General features: G+C 35.9%; 3 protein-coding genes across 3 annotated transcripts; 1 reads left to right on the top strand and 2 right to left on the bottom strand.

The window, feature by feature from the left end:
• On the bottom strand, positions 840 to 4,470 carry LOC109235408 (WAT1-related protein At1g70260-like). The gene is made up of 7 exons (XM_019401498.1): positions 4,146 to 4,470; positions 3,982 to 4,044; positions 3,430 to 3,546; positions 2,144 to 2,393; positions 1,787 to 1,945; positions 1,540 to 1,691; positions 840 to 1,286 (listed from the first exon to the last, which is right to left on the bottom strand). Exons 1-7 carry the CDS (start codon positions 4,424 to 4,426, stop codon positions 1,109 to 1,111), a joined length of 1,200 nt encoding a protein of 399 aa, XP_019257043.1. The 5' UTR covers positions 4,427 to 4,470; the 3' UTR covers positions 840 to 1,108.
• LOC109235409 (WAT1-related protein At3g28050-like) lies at positions 8,314 to 15,630 on the bottom strand. The gene is made up of 7 exons (XM_019401499.1): positions 15,333 to 15,630; positions 15,134 to 15,247; positions 13,897 to 14,128; positions 13,657 to 13,815; positions 12,100 to 12,251; positions 11,834 to 12,010; positions 8,314 to 8,605 (listed from the first exon to the last, which is right to left on the bottom strand). The coding sequence occupies exons 1-6, from the start codon at positions 15,587 to 15,589 to the stop codon at positions 11,860 to 11,862; spliced, it is 1,065 nt and encodes a 354-aa protein (XP_019257044.1). The 5' UTR covers positions 15,590 to 15,630; the 3' UTR covers positions 8,314 to 8,605; positions 11,834 to 11,859.
• On the top strand, positions 18,931 to 20,355 carry LOC109235948. Its single transcript, XM_019402192.1, has 2 exons — positions 18,931 to 19,131; positions 20,149 to 20,355. Exons 1-2 carry the CDS (start codon positions 18,931 to 18,933, stop codon positions 20,353 to 20,355), a joined length of 408 nt encoding a protein of 135 aa, XP_019257737.1.

A 20,646-nucleotide genomic window follows, 5' to 3' on the forward strand; every position in this document is an offset into this window, starting at 1 on the left:
AACTCTATAAAGTGGCCATGAGCACCCACTATAACAAAGCTCTAATGGTTGAAATTTATACTAAAATCCGATAAGCACCCACGACCTGTAAGTTTTGAATCCGCCACAGAAGCCACCAACATATATGTCTTTAACATGCATACACACGCACACATATACACATATCTTTATCAAATAACTACTCCATATGATTTAGTGGTATATATTTTCACTTTCGGTTTGTTGTTATTGAGATTAATTTGTTTGGTATGCTATAAACACCAGGGCGCAAGAGTAAGTATTTTCTGTAGAAGCTAGACAGAAGTCCAACTAATTATTACTTCTGATAAGTTATACATCATCCGCTCTTTCGTAAAAGTGGAGTTGCGTTTAAATTAAAAGGACGAGAGTAGGGTAATCATCTTGTGTTAGCAGAAGAAATAAAATCATCTTGTACAACTCGGAAGTAGAAAGGTCCTTGCACTTTCTAAAATTTGTCGCAATTGTAATTAATTCTGGATAAAAGCTGGAAGTTGAAACATCCTTGTAATTTCCAAATTTTGTGGCTATTGTAAAATGTAAATTCTGCTCATGTTTAGCGAAAAAAATCCACTTCTTTGTATGCTTAGGAAACAATACGTCAATTTTTGAGTAAGCACTGAAAAGGGAGCATTTTTCCGATATATAGTCGACCAAAAACGTGGAAGGAAATAATTCTTATAGAGATTAAGTTATCCACACATCATCACACCAACATGTTAGTTTTATCTGTTATAACGGGTTAGATATCTCTAGGATTACAATTTTCTTATAAATATCTTCGCGTGATAGTGTAAAAAGTTTGTTACACTAAAACGATATATATAACTTAAACTCATTATTATATAATCACAATCTTTCATCAATCTCAAACCCAATACTTACAACATATTTACAAACCTAAACAGAAAAAAATATTTCTCCATCAAATTAATCAAAACGAGCGCGCATAACCCCTAACTATACAAAATAGAGCTGAACAACAATTTCATTGTTCAACTTGCGATGGAAGGCTTCAAAAAATACATCCTCCAACACATATATACAACTTTCGTAGCATTTAAATATCTTAATCTTAATTTCTTCCATCTTAAACTGGCGAATCTTCTTCTTCTTCTTCCTCCTCTTCTTTTTCTTGCAGAAGAGGAACTTTCTCATCAGAAGTAGTTGACGTACTACCCTTAATATTTTTACCCGTTTCGTCGTCTTTGAGTTGTCCCCAGAGTGTAGTGTAATAACCCAATCCACATATAATTGCACTAAACATGCTGCAATATTCATCAGTATTTTCGTGTTAGGAAAGAACAATAATATTAATATTGCTTAAACATAAAAAAAAAAAAAAATGGTAATTGCAACCAACTCTATATAATAAGCATTCGATATTGATAATCTAAATAAATGGTAACTCAAATGTTATATATACCAAGTTAAATTATAGTAATAGTCTGAAATTTATTATTTTTTACACCGTCAATATATAACTCAAATCTTAGGGGAAAAAAAGACGATAAAACTTGCCTTCCATAGTGAAAGGTTTCGGCAAAAAGTAAACAGCCACAAGTGCTAGCTGTTGGCACTCCCACTGGCTTGAAGAATAGAGGAAAAGAAGCTCCTTTCAAACGCATGCACCACATTTGTACACTGCTACGTATTAAACTGCCGAAAATAGCCTATTAATTAAGAAAAAAACTTGCATGTTAATTTAGTTGTAATTGACTAGAAAGTACGTAAAAATGTGGAAAAATTGTGTACTTGTTGCGCTTACAGTTAAAACAATAACAAGAAGTTCCATGTTAAGCTCAAGTCTCCATACTCTCAAATCTTTTTCCATAAGTAGAGCAAGTATTGCAGATTGGATCGTCCCAAATAAAGTATAGAGAAACACTATTTTCATCACCTGTGGGTGCTTTCTCATAGTTCCAGCCTGATCAAAATTAGAGAAAAAGAAATACAAGTAAATACACAGCAATACAAAGAGTGTGTGATATAGACGGAAGTCATTTTTCATGGACCGATTTTTCTGAAAAAATATTTTTCGATGTTCGACTTGTGAGTAGAAAATATATATATATATCCAAAATGAGAAAACTAAAGAGATAATAAAAAAGAATGATAGTTAAACCTGAATAATATTCCAAATGCAAAGAGCAAATGAAGCAGCTGCAAATAAAAAGCAGCCAAGAAGCCAGTTCTCATGTGTTGAAGTGAATACAGCAAGGAGGCGTGGCCTGGCTAGCTGAAGGAAAAATGGGGAGTATTGCTTCACCACAGGACCTTTGTAATAAGTAATTGATAATGCCCCCATTATTGATATTAGGCTTCCAATTATTCTAGCTTGGCTTCCTTGGCTCTTCAAATCAACTTTTATTTTCCTACAATTGTTATGTTGATTAGCATAAATGATTAATGCATGATAACTTCCTAAAAGAAAGATATATTTAGTACTAGTATGTAAAATACTTCTTGGCCTATATTAAGGAAATGGTACAGACTACTTGTGTTATTTTTACTGATTTGAATAGAAGAAAATGATCTAATATTTTATTTAATTTACATAACTCTCTTATGTTCTTTTTTACTGATCCCTTGCGAAAAGAATTATATAATTAAAATCTTTTCTTTATATATAATAAATTTAAAGATCAGAGAATAAATGCATAAAAGATATTCAAATAGTCATGGTGATTGGTTGCTTAAGTAGCTGTTCATAGAAAATGGAACTAATAATTTATAACGTAAGACAGATTATCAACTACGACGAGTCAAAATATACTGATACTATCTGTATATATAAGTTAAATTCATTTTCCAGTTTATTTGTTGCAATAACGGACAAACGCGAGATGAGACTGAAATTACTGGGAGTTGTTTTCTGTTTTATTCTTGGCGAAACTATTTAGGAAATCTGTTCATAACTTTTCATTGGAAGGAGTTGTTTGGCATTTCAGTTTTTTATTTTTACATGCAAAACTAGTGACATGTTGGTAGTAGGTCCATCTCTCTACCAACCAATTACATCCAATTAATTAATAGCTATTCTCTATATACAAAATAATAGTACCCTTCTTGTGGTATATATGGCCCATCAATTTGGATCCAAATATTTTGGCTTGTGCCCACCATATATATATATATATATATATATATATACACGTCTCTTAAATCTAATTAATCAAATTTGATGTCCCACTTCTAACATCATCCACAAGTTCGTCTCTCTCTTTCTACATCATCTTTAACTTCTTTTCATCTTCAAGTTGCAAGAAATTAAAGGATCTCACTAGAAAATAATAACAAAGGTGGGAGCAAATCTTTTTCTTTGTCTACAGCTTTAGTATCTAGTTTTCAAGATTCCATCCAATATAAGCCATATAAAATAATAATTAAAATAGAGGTTGAAGAAAGAACCTGAGGAATATGGCGAGAATAAAAGTAAAGGCTGGTATCTGGTTGGCCATGCCACATGCTACTATTGGTGAACTGTAACTTAGTCCCGCAAATGCAAGATTCTGAGCTATTGTTACCCTGTAAAAACAACCATAAATCAAATTCTCTATCACAGTTAATTTTTCAAGTGATGTTAATGATGTCCTTGTAAATTTCAATGAGTTATTCAAATCGCTAAATAAGTGATGTTATTAATCAGAAGCTGATGCAATAGGTTTATAAACTGAACCCAGTCCTTTTAAAACTTTGTGTGTGTATATATGTGAGCACGTACGAAATCCACTAAAATTTTAAAATTATAATTCCAAAATATACAAACTTTCGGTGTAAGAGGCTTAATGTTGAATCTTTCAAGTTTAAATTCTTGATCATCAGCCACTATTCTTAATTAGTTTGTTCTTATGATCGATCTAACTAGGTTGTAATGATGATTTCTATTTTCTCTGCCTCTCTTCTCTGTAATTCTTAATATATTGTTCAACAAGAAAAGAGAAATTAGAAAGAAGAACTAACCCTACAAAACCAAGGAGGGATACATGAAGAAGTAGGGGAAAAGTAAACAATGGCGCTTGTATCCTGCAACAAGTAAAGAAAGAAAAATCAACACAGATTACATCCTATACAATAAAAATAACAAAAAGAAAAAATAATACTTAATAATGGTGTTGAAAATTTACTTGTCTCTTCTATGGTAGAGAAATGAATAAGGAAGAAGAATGATAGAGCTAAGAGCGTTGGTGTAAACCACAAAAACAAAAGAGCTCATCCCTAATCTTGACATGGTTGTACTCGCCATAATTGTCAAGAAAATAGTGCAAATTTCTATTAAAACCATGGCTGTGCATGGCAAAATATCTTCTAAAATAGCTTTTACACCCATATTTTCTCTTCCTCTTTCTATCTCTGTATTAGCTAAGCTTCTAGCTCGTTTGGCTAATTTGTTTAGTGTGTCTCTCATTTATGGAGAAAAGGCAATGATAAATTTTCAATATACAAACAGAAGAAGTTAACCTTTCATGCAAAGGTTAAGCTACTTTTAAAGGGAACGAGCAACTCGAGTGACCCAAGAGGTGACACAACAATTAATATTTTATTAATAGTATAGTCTCTATTCAAGAAACTCTTCTTATTTGTCCTACGTGGATTGTTTCACGTAGGTAATATAACATTAAGTTATTTAAATATAATATATAGTCCCCACAAGGTTTGTCTTTGTGGTTCAAATTAATCATGGCCCTACTAGATATTTTTTCGCAACTCCATTATTACACCTCACAATTCTAATATCATTCCAAATTACAGAGCCTTTTTCTTTTTCACCCAAGTTGAGACAACTTCAGTGACATGATCGAACAATGGATGATTGCCTCAATATTTTACTACACAAATATCTATGACTAATTTTTATCTTTATAATCCATTTATCCTAATTTATCCAATGTGTTTTATTTTTATTTTTTTGCAATAGCTAAAGAAGAGTTTCTGTGCCAAAAAGTCTTTCATTTTTACTAAAATCACATCAAAGCTGTGCCTTCTGCACACTTTAACCAGCGTTCAAATCCTCAATTGTTCTTTTCATGCATAGCTTTCTGTGGCTTTGGGTGAGTTTTCTGTGGATAATGTCACCTTAAATTGTCGAACTATGTTTTAACAAATATTAGTGTAAAGGTGGAAAAAAAGAAGTTAAATTATGAAGAATTCAATTTTTTAGCTTAAGTGAGTTCTCAAATACCTTATAAGTTATACCTTATAGAAGGTGGGGTAATTAGTACCGGTATAACTTATACCTTCTTCTTAGAAATTATGCAATTGTTATTCTTAATACAACATACTAAACAATGAATGAACAACAATCGCAGCATAACTTATCCCAATATAACTTATACCGGCATAACTTATACCGGTATAAATTATATTCCAACCAAACGACCCCTTATAGTATTATTTAGTATCAAAATCAATTGTAAATAACAAATTTACTTCATATCTAACTTTACTCTGAGGATTCATTAAATTGCCAATAGGCACAAAAGGATGAACAATTTGGGAAAACGATATATTTTATTTTTATAATTCATTTTTTTCTTCTGAAAATTGAAACTAATAACGTCAGTTAATTTGGGCCAGAGAGGTTATGTGCTTATTCTGCTAAAATCGAAACTTATAACATACAAAAAAGATAAAGATTACATCCTTCTCCATATATCTATTTTAAGAAAATAGAGATGACACCATCCAAGATTGACATACTCATAACTGATTGGCTGGTTGGGATATTTTAAGGGGGTGGTTGATATAGCAAGTGATAGAGAAATTAGAAGAATTTAAGACATCAGCAATTCCAGTTTCGTTTGTGTTTAAACCATAGTACGTAAGCAATTGTTTTTTTTTGGTTTGTTTTGCCACCCGGTATTTGGAATTTGTCTTGGAGCTCGATTAAATTCATATTTGTGTTGTAAAATTTCATATTTAAGGATAAAGAGTTCCTTAACAAGACAACTTCAGACTTTAGACTCGAACTCGAGACCTCTAATTAAGAACAAAAGAAATATTTATTACTCTACCATAACTCTTATTGATTGCACGTAAGCAATTAAAGGTGGAAGAAAAAGACCCGAAACTAAGTATTATAGTAAAACGTCATCATAGGAGTGACCACTGACCATGTTTTTGAAATAATAGGTGAGCCCTTTTGTCATCTTTGGACCCAACTGCTCTTCTCATACTTGTCAAATGTTTGTTTGTCCAAACCTTATTTTAGGGATTTCTTTATCTTAATTTATTGTTTTTATTTTTCTTTTTCTAGGGCATATATTTGACGCTGTTATTTTAATTTAATTGTTCGATCATTTGTTTAGGGTGAAATGGTCTTCAACATCAAAGTAGAAACTTACTATTGTTTGTCAATTCATATTCTATCAATGTGGTTTCTTTTTATGGTTGTATATTAAACAGATTATCCTCCAGTTCAAAGGCGAATTCATGATTTTAATTTTATTGGCCGACTTCAACCACTGAACAGGTCACCTTGTTTGAGCTATGGGTTCATAGCTCAATTTTTTAAGCAATTTTAATGAATTTAATACTAAAAATCCAGGTCTAGGATAAAAATTATGAATTCAATTGAACTCATAGCTAAGCAGTTGGATTTGCCGCTGCTCCAGCTAAGGATTGTTTTTTCTTTTTTTCTTTTTCTTTTCAAATTATTGCTATGTCTTGACGTAATTTTTTTTTGGGGCTATATTAAGTACCTTATAAAAAATGTACCTTATCGTCCTTCATTATTAAATTAAATAATTAAGTTCAAAAAACATAATTAAGAAACTCTGTACGTGTTAATAGGCGTCATGTTATTTATATATGCAGCCTTTCTTGTATACGTAAAGGCGTTTTTTTGGGCAACTGGAGTCAGTTTGAGAGTGCTGTTATATTAGCATAATTTAGTACATATTTCATTTTAATTAATTAAGTAGGAAGCTATCAGTGGTCTCTTCCCGCAGCCGGCATTTGTAGTGAAGCTGAACACCATATATTATATGGTGTGGTGAGGAATACAATTGAATTTACGACTTTAATTAAAGACTAATTTCGACTTTACAAACTCTTATACTTGAATTCTGGATTCTACATTGAGATATCTAGGATATTAAGTGGTGATAAACCTTTAAAACACGCCCTCAGTAGATTTTTCAACTCCAAATATTATCTTCGCCTCTTAATTAATGAGAAATATATTGTGTTTCCGAAGCTGCTTCAATTTCTCTTGGTGGTGTATTTTCTGAGTCCCCGACTATGTACTATACTACGTGATTGAAAATATAATATATTGCTTCTTTCCGCTCCATCACTATTTTTGTTTGTTTTTTCACAAAGTTTGCCATTGAATGGACCTAATATTTGGTCAATGTAGTCGCTGACAATAACACTTGCTGAATACAAATGAATGCTCACGACTTGACTAGGTTGTTAACAACCAAAAAACAGCTCCGTTCTGACAAACGTTTACAGTTAATTTTTCTTCTCTCATTCACTCAAGCTAGCATTCACATCTAATGCTTCTCTTTCTCTTCATTTATTTCTTGGCTTATACGCAACTCAAATAATCACTTTTGTTTATCATGGTAATGAAACCATTTAGTACGGAGTAGTTAGATCAATATATTGCTAAATTTTTTGCTAACTACTTCCATGTATAATACTTCTAGAGTGAAAAATTCTCCTGCTAGAGGTCTTTCACTTCTCTAAATACATAACAAAATTGCTCGTTGTGGTTATTATTACTGTTGTTAGGTTTGCTGTTAATTACTTTTTTATGTTGACTTTTTTGTATTCCTCCTCTTTGGACAGTTAAGCTCTAATATTTCCCACAAGGTTCAACTTCGATAAAATCCAATCTTAGTTTTCTAACTTTTGGTTTGACTTCCAAGACTCAGTATCTCTGTCCAACATTCATAAGGGATGAACGTGCCTAAGCCATCTATCTCTAAAACTAATTTAATTGAATGGTCTATATATTAGCTCCTGTCCCATTATTATTTTAATAGAACAAGTTCTTTTTTTATATAATCCTAAGGATGAAACATGCAAACTTACTAAGGTATAACTTTAGCCACGATATGCATAACCATTAAAAAAAAAACATTCCGGTGAACTAAGCTCCCGCTATGCGCGGGGTTCGAAGAAGGGCCGGACCACAAGGGTCTATTATACACAGCCTTACCCTGCATTTCTGCAAGAGGCTATTAATATCACTGATATGTGCTTAATTGCTGATTATGGTTATTATGATGAACCATATGAATGGGAATTATTTCACATTCGTGCATTTTAGTTGAACTTTTGAAATGAGAAAACTATACTCCACTTCTATAACAAATAACACCATCCTTTGCATAAAATGTCAGTGCTGACCAGAATAATAATATTATACACACTGACAAAAGAGTGATGCACCAGGTCACTACGGGGAATTATTTTGCATTTTATAGGTTTGTCTACTCTGCATTTACAGCAACAGTGAGCATTTTGTATGAATATTCCAACAATTTACACAATTAGAGGACTTCCATCTGGTTGTGGCTTACATGTCTGCAACTTCCACAATATGCCCTGTCAACTTGCTTTGACTTCTTCCATTCTGCAGGCAGGCAAGAGCTTATAGTCCCAGCATCAATCAAATAAGGAAAGTCAAGCAAATAGCTATATTTTTTTGATAATGTGGTGTCTGTGTCAACTTGTGCACATCTCGACTATTCCACCGAGTACTTGCTACCCTCCTACTCTCCTACTAGCATAGTCATGCAAATAGATGTTTATCGAGAACAATAGATTTTTAATGAAACTTTATATGATTCTATTAGAAAGAAAATGACATGTCAGAACAAGTCATGGACATACTTTCATTGACATGAAAGAGAGGATACAACCATTTAAAGTGCCTCCTTCTGCACAGAGGCGTCGAACATTTCACAATGACTTATCTAGTTTTCTTTTCATACAAAAAGAATGATATATCTTATATATTCAGTCATGTATGACTTCGTAAAAGCCAATGCAAAGTCAGGCCAGAGCTTACAGTCGCACTGGCATCAATCAAATAAGCAAAGCCATGCAACTAGATCTTTAATCAAGAATGAAAGACTTTTAATGACACCTTACATGATTTTTTTTACAAAGAAAATGACGTGAGGAAAAGTCAGGATCATACTACCATTGACATGAAAAGAGAGGATACAACAATCTAAAGTGCCTCCTCCTGCACAGAGGCGCCGGACATTTGACAAAGAGTTATCTAGCTTTCTTTTTTATACATAAAGAATGAGATATCTTATATATTCAGTCATGTATGACTTTGTAAAATCGGTAACAAAGTCACGCTAGAGCTTATAGTGAAACTGGCATCAACCAAATAAGCAGTCATGCAAATCGATCTTTATCGGGAACAAAAGACTTGTAATGACACATTACATACTGATATTAGAAAGAAAATGACATGTGAGAATAAGTCATGATCATACTTCCATTGACATGAAAAGATGGGACACAACCATCTAAAGTGCCTCCTACACAGAGGCATGAGGCATTTTGCAATGAGTCATCTAATTTTCTTTTTAGAGGCAAAGAATGAGCTATCTTATACATACAGTCATACTTGACTTTGTAATAACCAATGCTGCTTTCAGTAACATGAGGAGACAATGCAAGCTCTATCAATTTTTTTCGAAAAAAAACCCTCTTATCAGTTCTTTGCTTCCATTCAGATTATTCAACATAAAATGTCAACGACAAGTGCATTTTGAAACATCAAATACAATGTTATGTCAATATATATATTCAATTTTTAATATAAAATCCTCAAATGCACATATATATCACACTATAACACAATGTCAACTTCTTCAAACACTGAAAGAATAAATTTCTGGTTTTATAGATAAAAAAATCTGTGGCATTCTATCATTCATTTATTTATCAAAAAAAATGGTATGTTTCTCTCTTTCTTGTTCTTCTCAAGTCATGCAAAGCATCATTCTTATTATTAATTTAGTTCATAAGTTTCATCAAGATAAAACTATAATGAGCCGCATATGCTTTGAGATCATTAATAGTTTGTCCACTAAAAACTGATTCACCATTTCTCTTCCGAAATATATCATTCAGTCCTGCAGTAGTTTACAGTTCATTCTGTAAAGCACAGCTAGATCTTTTACTTGATGCTCAATCCACCAACAGAACAGATCCGTGAAATAAAAGAAGATAAGGAGAGGATATATGTAGGTTGAAGAAAAAATGTTTCAAAAGACCAACTGCGCTACAAAATCAAAGGTTATATTACATCCTAATATGTGCATACTATTAAGATTATTGCAAGCCAATAACAAGTGCATTTGCAACAAATTACAATGTTTACAATAATATCATAAAGTAATTCCTCGGGATGGTTGGCACATTGGACACCACAGGCTACCTATACCTTTTCTTCACTGTGAAGCAAATATGACCTTTTCTATCCAACTCATCTTTTTACATATAATCCTTAGGACCTGTTACATCTTATAATACTGAAAACAAGCCGTCTAGCTTACGATATATACATTGAAGTCAATAGGTTTGTATCTGGAAGGGTTTATGCAGAAGAATTCAACATAAATTAAAAGGATGAGATTGAATTATGGTGGACGTCAGCTCTAAATTGAAGAAATTCTCAATGGACTGGTTCAGCTGTAGCTTACATGTTATGAGCTGCCAAAACTAAGACAGAGCTGTAGCGCATATACTAGGAAATTCCTATATATCACAAATTTGGAACTTCTAACTAGATTAGAACTGTCTCCAACTTTAGAGCATATATTTTCTTCCCCCAATCTAGCCTGCTCCACACTTAATCTGTCTTATCACCACGGCCAACCACTTCTATACTTCTAACTCCCACATTGATCTCTGTGATAAAAGGCCTATCGACATTTAAGTATTACTTCCTCACGTTGCATCCATGTCAAAATCTCATCTTCTAAATAAATATTATGTTAAAGCTTGATCTTATTGCTATCTTTTGAATACAAAGGAGAACCCCTTATAAATGGAAATTGGAATGCCACAACATTTGAATGCCAAATTCATATTTGACAGCACCGATTTCTGAAATCGGAAGAGCATATAGGGATAATGAATAGTTATCATTATAATCATTGACATGCCAAGAACAGAGAATAGAAAGGACAAATTCTTGCATTACACTTGCTCTTAGGAAACAAACTCTAAATAAAATCCTAAAACGTCTTCTGGACGTACTCTAAGAAAAAAAGATAGCAATTTTTCTTTCTGGGAAGGATCGACAGGTACTTCCCCATAATGTTTGATTCAAGGATGTCATACATGTGGGTCTATATATTGGCTATTATACTAGAATATTGGTGAGCAAAAGTTAAAAAGAGAGTACATTTTACAAATATTCCCTTGTTCTGTTGTTTCTTATAATTCCCTGAGATTTATACTCTATCGAAGGGTCTGAGCCCAAATAGGATGTGACGGCTCGTCTACATCCTTATTCAAAGAAAACATAAGCAAAAGGAGCAAGAGTCAGAATTGTCCAAACCACGCCCCATCCAGCCCAAAGTTAATCATTTTCGGTCCCCTGAAGTTTCATAACTAAGTCGTACGGACTAAATACATAAAGTTCTTGGACTTGGAATAAGCTACAAAGACCTAGGAGATTTAGGTATACATTTAAATCATCTTTCACAGTGAAGCAGACTGCTCTAAGAGACTTTGCTCGAGTATCTCTTGATATAGTTATACACAAAGGATACACAGAAATCGTATTCCCATTTGCTTTAAACAGTTAGATTCTAAAAAATGGACGTACCTATAATATATGCTTTTATCTTGTGCTTAAACTTCTGCCTCTGCATCCTTTTGTTGCAAGAGCGGAGCCTTTGAATTGATATTTCTTGACATATTGTCTTCATCGACCTTCTTTTCTTGTGTTTTTCCCCACATCACAGCATAAAAGCCAACGACAATTACAATTGACCCCACCAAGCTGTAACAGAAGTGATGATTAGGCTCATGTAGTCCATTTTGCCAACACTTTTATAGATTTGTAAGGTTGTCAAAGAAATATAACAATACCTTCCAAGGTAGAAAATATCTCCTAAGAAGATGATACCCAATGCAGCAGCAATTACGATTCCCAGAGGATGGGACATAGCAACAAAGAGAGGCCCCCTTTTACGAACACACCAAAACATTACACTGACTTGAAATGCAGAGCCAAAAATTCCCTAAGAAAAGCAAAATACATGTCAGATGGTTGAGATATGCTGAAGAAGGGTCAGATGGTTGAGATGTGCTGTAGAAGGAAACTGATGTACCTCTCGACGCCGATCAAATAAGAAACCAAAAATTCATTATTCTCAATTGATAAAGCTCAAAAGATTTATAATTGTCTTGTAATTAGGCTTCTTCTAAGATGCACAAGCTAACGTATTCTCAAAGGAACCACTGGGAATAAAGTGTAATAGCTGGATAGAAGAAGACGGAAGCTAAACCACCGTAAATGGACAACTGTTAGGCCAGGGTAATTTGAATAATTTCTTGAACACAAGATAAACCAAATTCAAAGCTAATATCACTCCTTAGCAGATTTTAGCACATCAATAGAAGTTATGTAAGCCTATGTCTTGTTTTACTAAGTGATTATGAGGACAGTTTTGATTTGTCTTGGTTTAGTAGTCTTTGGAAGTAATTGTTCTTAAATAGCAAAGCACGTAGTTGTAATTTAAAATATCATTAGCAAGCTGGTAGAGAAAGTAAGTAAGAGAATTCAATATACTAGCTATATAGTGAAAAAACTGTTCTAATTACCACTAAAGATTCCAAAATCACTGTTCAGTGTATTTTGAAAGGGAAATGGGCACCAAGCCCATGAAAGGTTTGCCTGTTAAGAAGACACGATATGTCAAGATATTTCCACAGTTGAAGCAATTTGTTGCCAAAAAATTTAGCTAACCGTATAAAGGCAGTATGTGAATCTTTCAATCTTAAGCGGATCACACGAAGAAACAAACTCTTCTGAAATTAGAAGTATCTATTATTCATTGATCACTTTGCCAATATCTTCTTCTCCTTCTCACTTTCGTATCACTAATTTACAGCACATATTTTCCAACCTGAAAACCTTGGAACAGCCACTAAATTCAGTGTGAAAACATATAAGCCTCACATTGACCCAGCTTATCCCTCTCGACCTTTCTTTTGTATTAGCGTTTTGAGATTCATATTTTTGAACAAACTCCTTGTCTAGTTTAGTACCGAAATTGATCCCACCTTAGCAAAATGCACTAACTTACATTAACTAAGAGTAGGGGGAAAAAAAAGCTGTATCCTTAGGTTGCAATTGGGAAAGTCTAGTCTAATAGGAACAAATTGAGCCAAGTAAAGATCAAGTTCAGATCAAGGGGTTAGGTGGAGGAAAATGTACAATTAGCTTGAATTTACTTCTGATACCAAGCAGGCAGAAAGCTAGAATCAGATTAAGTAAATTCATACCATTCACAATTGAACATGAATCATCTATTTATTGAAGTACCCAAACAGACCCTGACATCAGCTTCGTCGATAATTATCTTAGCATGGTAACAATATGAGCAAATCCTATAATGTAATGCACACATTTTACCTACTTACTGAGTATAGAACAGCGAACAATCTCGTACCAGGTTGTAGCATCCAAGCATTCAGGTCCATGTCCATAAACAGAGAGACTATTGCTGATAGAATGGAGGAAAAGAAGCAGTAAAAGAAGACCACAATCAGCTCAACTGGATAACTTTTAAGGACGGAAGCCTGTAAAAAGAATAAATACATCAGTTCCAGCGCCGATTCTCAACTAACAAAGGTGTGACTTTCAATGAGTTATTCGCACACCTGTACAATTAGATACGCTGAAGCCGCTACGCAATCCACTACCAGATATAGTCCTCCAATCACCCAGTCAGTTTCCTGAAAATGAAGATAATTTTGAGGATTCAAAGATGAGGAAGTCAACAAAATTTGTGGTCCCTTGTAAAGAGTGGCAGTGAAGGCTCCAGCAATTGAGACGACAGTTCCAACAGATTTAATCAGGGTACTTGTACTTCGACAATCTAATTTCTCCATCCTGATAGAAAGCAAAGAAAAATGTGCATTTTTGTTATTTGTTCCAGTATCTTGTGATCGAAGATATCTATAGTATGCAATTACATCAATGAAGCTTACAAAGAGAGGAGACGGCACTGAAAGATTCTTTAGCAGGTTTATTAAAATGATATGACCTACTAATGTGTGTGCTTGCAGGTAATATATATGCATGTGTATGTGCTCCTTTTTTACTTCATATTTTCTTTTAACTCTTCATAACCAAATGGCAGATGAAAAGGAATATGAAACACAGCACCCCCAACAAAGAATATTGAGGCATTTTTGTATACATTCACTTTTTCCAGTTCAATGCGAACATGTTTTAGTTTAACAAATCAAGAATTATAGATAGCTAAACTCATGGTGCTGTACAATATTCTGTTTATTTCCACCATTTTATTCTTCCTTCCATGGTTCCTTAATTTCCCGGGAATCATCCTCATTGCGTTGTTTCTGTTTACACATGCTCTTTAATTGAATGGAAATAACCATTCAGTTGAATTAGAAAACAATTATACTGACTATCGAAAACGAAGAAACTGTGATGAAAACAAACATACTACTGACTGCAATATTTGTAACATTGAAAACATAAGTATACCAAGTAGAAAAATAAAAATTACGAACACTTCAGTTCGAAGGGAACAATATACTAATCTGTTTTCTAAAAAGCTAGAAAGTGAATAAACTGGCTCGCTTAATACTCCCTCCATTCCATTTTATATGACACTCATTCTTTTTTAGTCTTTTCCGGAAAGAAGATGATCATTTCCATATTTGGTAACTTTTAACTACCCTTACTCTTAGCTATAGAAATGTCATGGTATAGTTAAGACCACAAGTTCGTGGGAGTCTTTCTATCTTTTTAAAAACTCAATGTCCAATCAAACATGATCAATTGATCATATAAAATGAAACGAAGTGAGTATTAGTGTTCATTCTACTCTAAAATCAACAAGAACAAAAGTGAGAAGAGGGTGGAAACCTGAAAATGACGGCAAGTATGAAAGTAAAACCTGGGATGAGATTGAGCATAGCTGAGGCAAATGAAGCAGAAGTATAATTAATCCCAGCATACCCTGTTAGCTGAGCTGAACAACTACACCAAATCATGAAAAACGCATTACTAAAATTAGACCTTTACCAATTGCTAATTCAAGAAACAGCTAATTGGAATCACATACCCAAGAACTCCCAGCAAGAAAAATCCACATATAAATGAGAAATTGAGTGGAGGACGAGTTGACCTATAGAAGAAGAAAGAAGGGAGGAGAATAAGGGAAGCAAGAGCATTGGAGTAGAAGACGAAAGTGAAGTTGGTCATTCCAGCGGACATGGCTTTTTTGCCTACAATCATTAAACCCACTTGTGCAAATTGTGTTGACACCATTCCTATGTATGGCAAAGCTTCCTTCATCTTCATCTTCATCTCCATCGCCATTTTTCAGTGTCTCTTGTTAGCTGACCCTGAACTTGGAGTTTATTCTGATCACTTCCAAAATCCAACATGTGCTTCTAGGAAACTGTTGGATAGTGGGTCCCAAAATCACCCAAAAAAAAAGTAAAATAAAATAATTGTGGAAATATCAACTTCCAAATCATATTTTATCAATTATATTTTTTACATCAAGAATATAAAATTTATCTTAATTAATCATAGAAAAATGATATTATCTCCCACATTTTTTTTAAATCTAATATGTAATTGTAAATTAAACGATAGTTGAGGATCACTTACTAGTTTAAATACATTGAAAAAAACAATTCATTTCGAAGTTTAAGATGAGATAAAAATTGGCTGCCTTCCAACGCCTAGCGCCATGGACGGCCTCGTGGTCTTGGTCGTGCCACGTGACAAGCGCATCTGTTCCTGTGTCGCCCCATCAATAGCCTTCGCAAGTGCCCGGTCGCAGGCAAATGCCAATAGCGCCCCTCGGCAGGCTATGCCCCAGCGCGTGCCCGTTGTCAGCGCAATCGACCCATGCCCTGCGGCCAGCGCCGCACGCGCAAACCCTGATATTAAAGACAAGGTTGCCGCCAACGAACTTGCTTTTACCTTGTAGGAATCTAAGTCCTTTTTGTTGTAAATATAGAGTAGTTTTACTTTCTTTATTTCCATTATGATTCTCTAGCTTATTTATGTCAAGTCCTGTAACTTTGGTTTTCTTTTTAAGCATTATTAGGGGGATCAAGTAGTCAAACTTTCAAGCAAGCAAACAATTCTCTGTATTGGTGTCTCTTCCCCTGGATGTCGTGTTGCCTTTCTGTAATAGCTTTCATTAATGCAATCAAGCTTTCTTTCATTCACATTCTCTTTTTTTTTTTCTCAATTGCTCTTGACATCGATTTTCCTGTACATCACTGACAGTCTTGTACGGAGGGGACCCCAGTTGGCGGATACTAACCGCACAGACATCCGTTCCTTAGCCTTGTGTCGCCCTTCCAAGACATCTCAGGAAGGCGTCGCGTAATAGTTGGTAGCCGAGCCTAGGCTCGATATCGAACGAAGGAACAAATTGCCATTGCCCTTATTTCTGACCATAGTGGATCATGGGGACGCATTGCGGCCCTTGAAGAGACGGTTAACGTATTACGACCCATCGCGAATACAGTGCCTTATCTAAGAATCAGCCTAGTGCAAAGGTGACGACCTGGACCGTAGGATGCGGCAAGCCAAAGGAGAATTGCAAACATCAGTCGCGACTCTGAAGGAGACCGACAAATGGTAGCCACAGAGGCAGCCGAAATTTCAGAAAATTTGAGGGGCTTCAACACGAGTGGACGGAGGATTTAGCCCATAGGGCATAGGAGGCATATATGGTGACTGTCATGCAGAAAATCATAGATAACTTGACGGGTCAGCTTAATATTAGCAAGGTGTGTTATAAGGCCTACTCCGAGGAGGCGGAAACCACATCAGTGGTGCTGTGAACCTCGCCCATATGCCACAAAAAATCAAGATCCCTGAACCAAAGCCCTACAATAGGGCTCGAAATGCCAAAGAAGTGGAAAACTTCACATTTGACATCGAACAGTACTTCGATGCTATGGGGGAGCTAGAAGAAGCAAAGAAGGTAGCAACGGCTACCATGTATCTTAAGGGTGACGCTAAACTTTGGTGGCGGGTGAAATAAGAAGCTACCAAGGCTGGTGAAAATACTCTTGAGACATGGGGAGACCTGAAGGCAGCCATACGCTTACAATCTTCCTTGAAAATGTTGGATACAATGCAGGGAGAAAGCTCCGAGAGTTCCACCAGACCAAGTCAATCCGAGATTATGTGCTTGAATTCTCCGCACTTATGCTGAACATACAAGATATAGGGGACAAATACAAACTCTTCTCGCTCCTGGAAGGTTTGAAACCTTATGCCCGTATGGAGCTGCAAAGACAAAGGGTAGATACTTTACCTAAGGTGTCCAAGTTGCGGAATGCCTTAGGGACTACCAAGTGGAAGCTCGGAAAGATAGGCCTCAACCACTTGTCCGAGGAGGATACAAAAGGGGTCAACCTAGCAATGGTGGCCCTAGCAGAAGTGGAGGAGATCGGTGCAACCAAATGTAAGCCTCTCACGACAATGATCGGGGGAGGAAGCCTCCTTAAGGATGTTGTCATTGCAGCGGGCCACATTGGAGTAATGAATGCCCACAAGCATAAATGAACGCCCATCAAACTTTTGATGATGGGGCGGATGACGATGTTGACCAGACAGAACCAATAGGTGCCTTCATTGCACTTGTTTGTTCTATTTATGAGGCCTTAATGGGAACTAGTACCAGCATCTGTAAGAAGAAGGACCCATGCACAGCCACGAGGAAAAGGAAAATGAAGGCGGATAAGGAGCCTCCTCTTAACCAGGAGAAGACCCTAATGTTCGCCGAAATTAAAGTTAATGGCAAGCCCATTCGGACGATGATAGACACGGGTGCTACTCACAATTACCTAGCCTCAACTCAGGTAGATCGCCTTAGTCTAGTCATAGGAAAGGGCAGAGGTCATGTCAAGTCTATCAACTCACTGCCTCAGCCAGTGAGTAGAATAACCAAAGGAGTGTCGGTGAAGCTGGGTCCTTACGAAGGAAAATTCAACTTGCGTTTGGTGATTATAGATGACTTCAAACTGATAGTTGGATTGGAATTCATGAGGCAAACCAACACCATTCCTGTACCTTATGCAGACCTGCTACTAATAATGGGATTAAACGGGGCCAAGCCCTGCATTATCTCATGCACAACCATGTCCACGGGGAACATCTCAGCCCTACAGTTGAAGAAGGGAGTCAAAAGACATGAACCTACATTTCTAGCTACCTAGTGTATTAGAGATATTGAATGCTCTTCGGGTCTCATTCATGCACCCGTGAAGGAGCTGCTAAAGGAGTTTGAAGATGTCATGCCACAGGATATGCCAAAGCAGCTCCTACTTAGGCAAACTGTGGACAATGAGATTGAGTTGGTGCTGGGTGAAAAGCCACCCGCCCGGGCGCCTTACAGAATGTCACAACCCGAACTCACTGAGTTTCAGAGACAGTTGACGGGGATGCTGGACACGGGGATCACTATGCCCTCCAAGTCCCCTTATGGGTCCCCTGTGTTGTTCCAAAAGAAACATGATGGCACCCTACGACTCTGTGTGGAATTGGGCCCTAAACAAGATAAAGCTTGAAGAACAAGTACCCTATCCCGCAAATGGCGGACCTATTCAATAGATTGGGTGGTGCTACAGTGTTTACCAAAATAGATATGTAGACAGGTTTCTGGCAAGTCCGGATTGCTGAGAGATATGAAGACATGTTACTGGCAAGTCCGGATTGCTGAGGAAGATGAACACAAAATGACTTGTGTGAAAAGATTTGGGTCGTACAACTTCTTGGTCATGCCATTAGGCTTGACTAATGCTCCAGCCACATTTTGCACCCTAATGAACCAAGTCTTCCGAGAGTACATTGACGAATTCGTAGTGCTCTACTTGGATGATATTGTGGTATATAGCAAAACGTTGGTGGAATACTGATCACGTCCAATCCACACTCAATAATAAGTAGAAAACGATTGTTGTAATTATAATACCCAACTTGAGTCGGGGTCGAATTTCACAGAGAGATTAAGATCGGTATTAAGGTAAATACTCAAGAAGAGAACGTGAAATAGCTTAATTATACTTTCAAACAAAGTGGGTAATTGTTATCTAAGTTAACAGCTAGTAACTAGACTAAGTGATAGCAACTACAGAATGAATTGTTTTTGGTATTTTTAATCAATTAAGGAAAAGCCTAGGGATGTAACATTCACCTAGGTGTAAACCTAACGGGTATACTAAGTTAGTGGTTTCTTGGTAGATCGGGGTGTATTATGACTCTCAATTATCAAATACCCACTCAATACCTCTCTGTCATAGAGTGGTTATGCCCAAATTGGCTTTCTCAAGTCCAAGTGGGTAGCAATCTAAGCAATTGATATGAATTCAAGTCGGTTTTTTCCTGTCTCTAGTGCAAAATCTTAACTAGCTCAATTTCTTGTTACCCAAGTTTACCTAGACTAGGTTCCTTTTTCACAAGTAAGAACTAAGCCAAATAGGCATAAGTCAATGTTTGCACCCATTAATTCTAGATATGAAGCATGAATAAGACTAAATAACAAACACCCAATCATAAACAAGCACTAGTATTAATAACCCATAAGTTTTACACACCGGGGTTGGGTCATAACCCTAGTTAAAATCTAGCTACTCATGCTTGAAAACATTGAAACTAAGATAGAAGAAGTAATCGAAGACATAAACTACAATTAAAAAAATAAAAGTAGTGGGTCTTCTCCAATCAGGTTTTTCCCAAAAAGATAAAATATAACCGCTACAGCTGCTAGGAATACAAAAGTTGCCCTAAAAAGTGTTTCCGGTCTATTTATAGTGTCTAAAATTTCGTTGCTAAAAATGCCCTACGGGAGGTTCTGCGGCCGCAAAATTTCATGTGCGGACCGCACTTTTTTCTACTTGCATTAGGAGGAAATCTGCGGCCGCATAATTATCTTTGTGGCTGAACTTCAGCTTCTGCGGCCGCACATTTTGACTGTGGACCGCATTCTCAAGAGGCTTCACACTTGGTATTCTGCATCTTCTCTGAACTTATCAAACTTTGTCAGTGCGGCCCGCAAAATGCATAATTTGGTGTGTGGACCGCGCTTCTACAAAACTCCTCAGAGACTTTAAGGCTTTATCTGTGGCCGCACTTCTTTCTACGGACCGCATGATCATCTGCGGACCGCACTTCTGCTTGCATTTCTCCTTTTTGCCTTGTTGAGTTGTAATACTTCTTTTTGAGTTAGATTTCTTCATTTATCTCCAATCCTCCAACATGCGTGCAATTCACACAATTTCATTAGATTTGGAAACAAAAATCACTACTTTCGGCTAAAACTAAAGCAAGAAGGTACTAATAAGTGGTTAAAACCCACACTAATCAAATACCAGGAGCACCTGTGGAAGGTCTTAGCTCGACTG

The sequence above is a fragment of the Nicotiana attenuata genome, chromosome 12 (genome assembly GCF_001879085.1).
Source record: "Nicotiana attenuata strain UT chromosome 12, NIATTr2, whole genome shotgun sequence".
NCBI lineage: Eukaryota > Viridiplantae > Streptophyta > Magnoliopsida > Solanales > Solanaceae > Nicotiana > Nicotiana attenuata.

What these genes read in the sequence shown, in the direction of transcription:
- LOC109235948 (XM_019402192.1), top strand. Translation starts at nt 18,931, where the DNA reads ATGAAGACATGTTACTGGCAAGTCCGGATTGCTGAGGAAGATGAACAC. An exon ending in TCTACTTGGATGATATTGTG is followed by an intron (nt 19,132 to 20,148) that starts GTATATAGCAAA and finishes TACTTGCATTAG; the next exon opens with GAGGAAATCTGCGGCCGCAT.
- LOC109235409 (XM_019401499.1), bottom strand. Translation starts at nt 15,589, where the DNA reads ATGGCGATGGAGATGAAGATGAAGATGAAGGAAGCTTTGCCATACATA. An exon ending in CAGCGTATCTAATTGTACAG is followed by an intron (nt 13,816 to 13,896) that starts GTGTGCGAATAA and finishes TTCTTTTTACAG; the next exon opens with GCTTCCGTCCTTAAAAGTTA. An exon ending in GATATTTTCTACCTTGGAAG is followed by an intron (nt 12,011 to 12,099) that starts GTATTGTTATAT and finishes CTTCTGTTACAG; the next exon opens with CTTGGTGGGGTCAATTGTAA.
- LOC109235408 (XM_019401498.1), bottom strand. Translation starts at nt 4,426, where the DNA reads ATGAGAGACACACTAAACAAATTAGCCAAACGAGCTAGAAGCTTAGCT. An exon ending in CTCTACCATAGAAGAGACAA is followed by an intron (nt 4,045 to 4,145) that starts GTAAATTTTCAA and finishes TACTTGTTGCAG; the next exon opens with GATACAAGCGCCATTGTTTA. An exon ending in TCCCTCCTTGGTTTTGTAGG is followed by an intron (nt 3,547 to 3,981) that starts GTTAGTTCTTCT and finishes TTGTTTTTACAG; the next exon opens with GGTAACAATAGCTCAGAATC.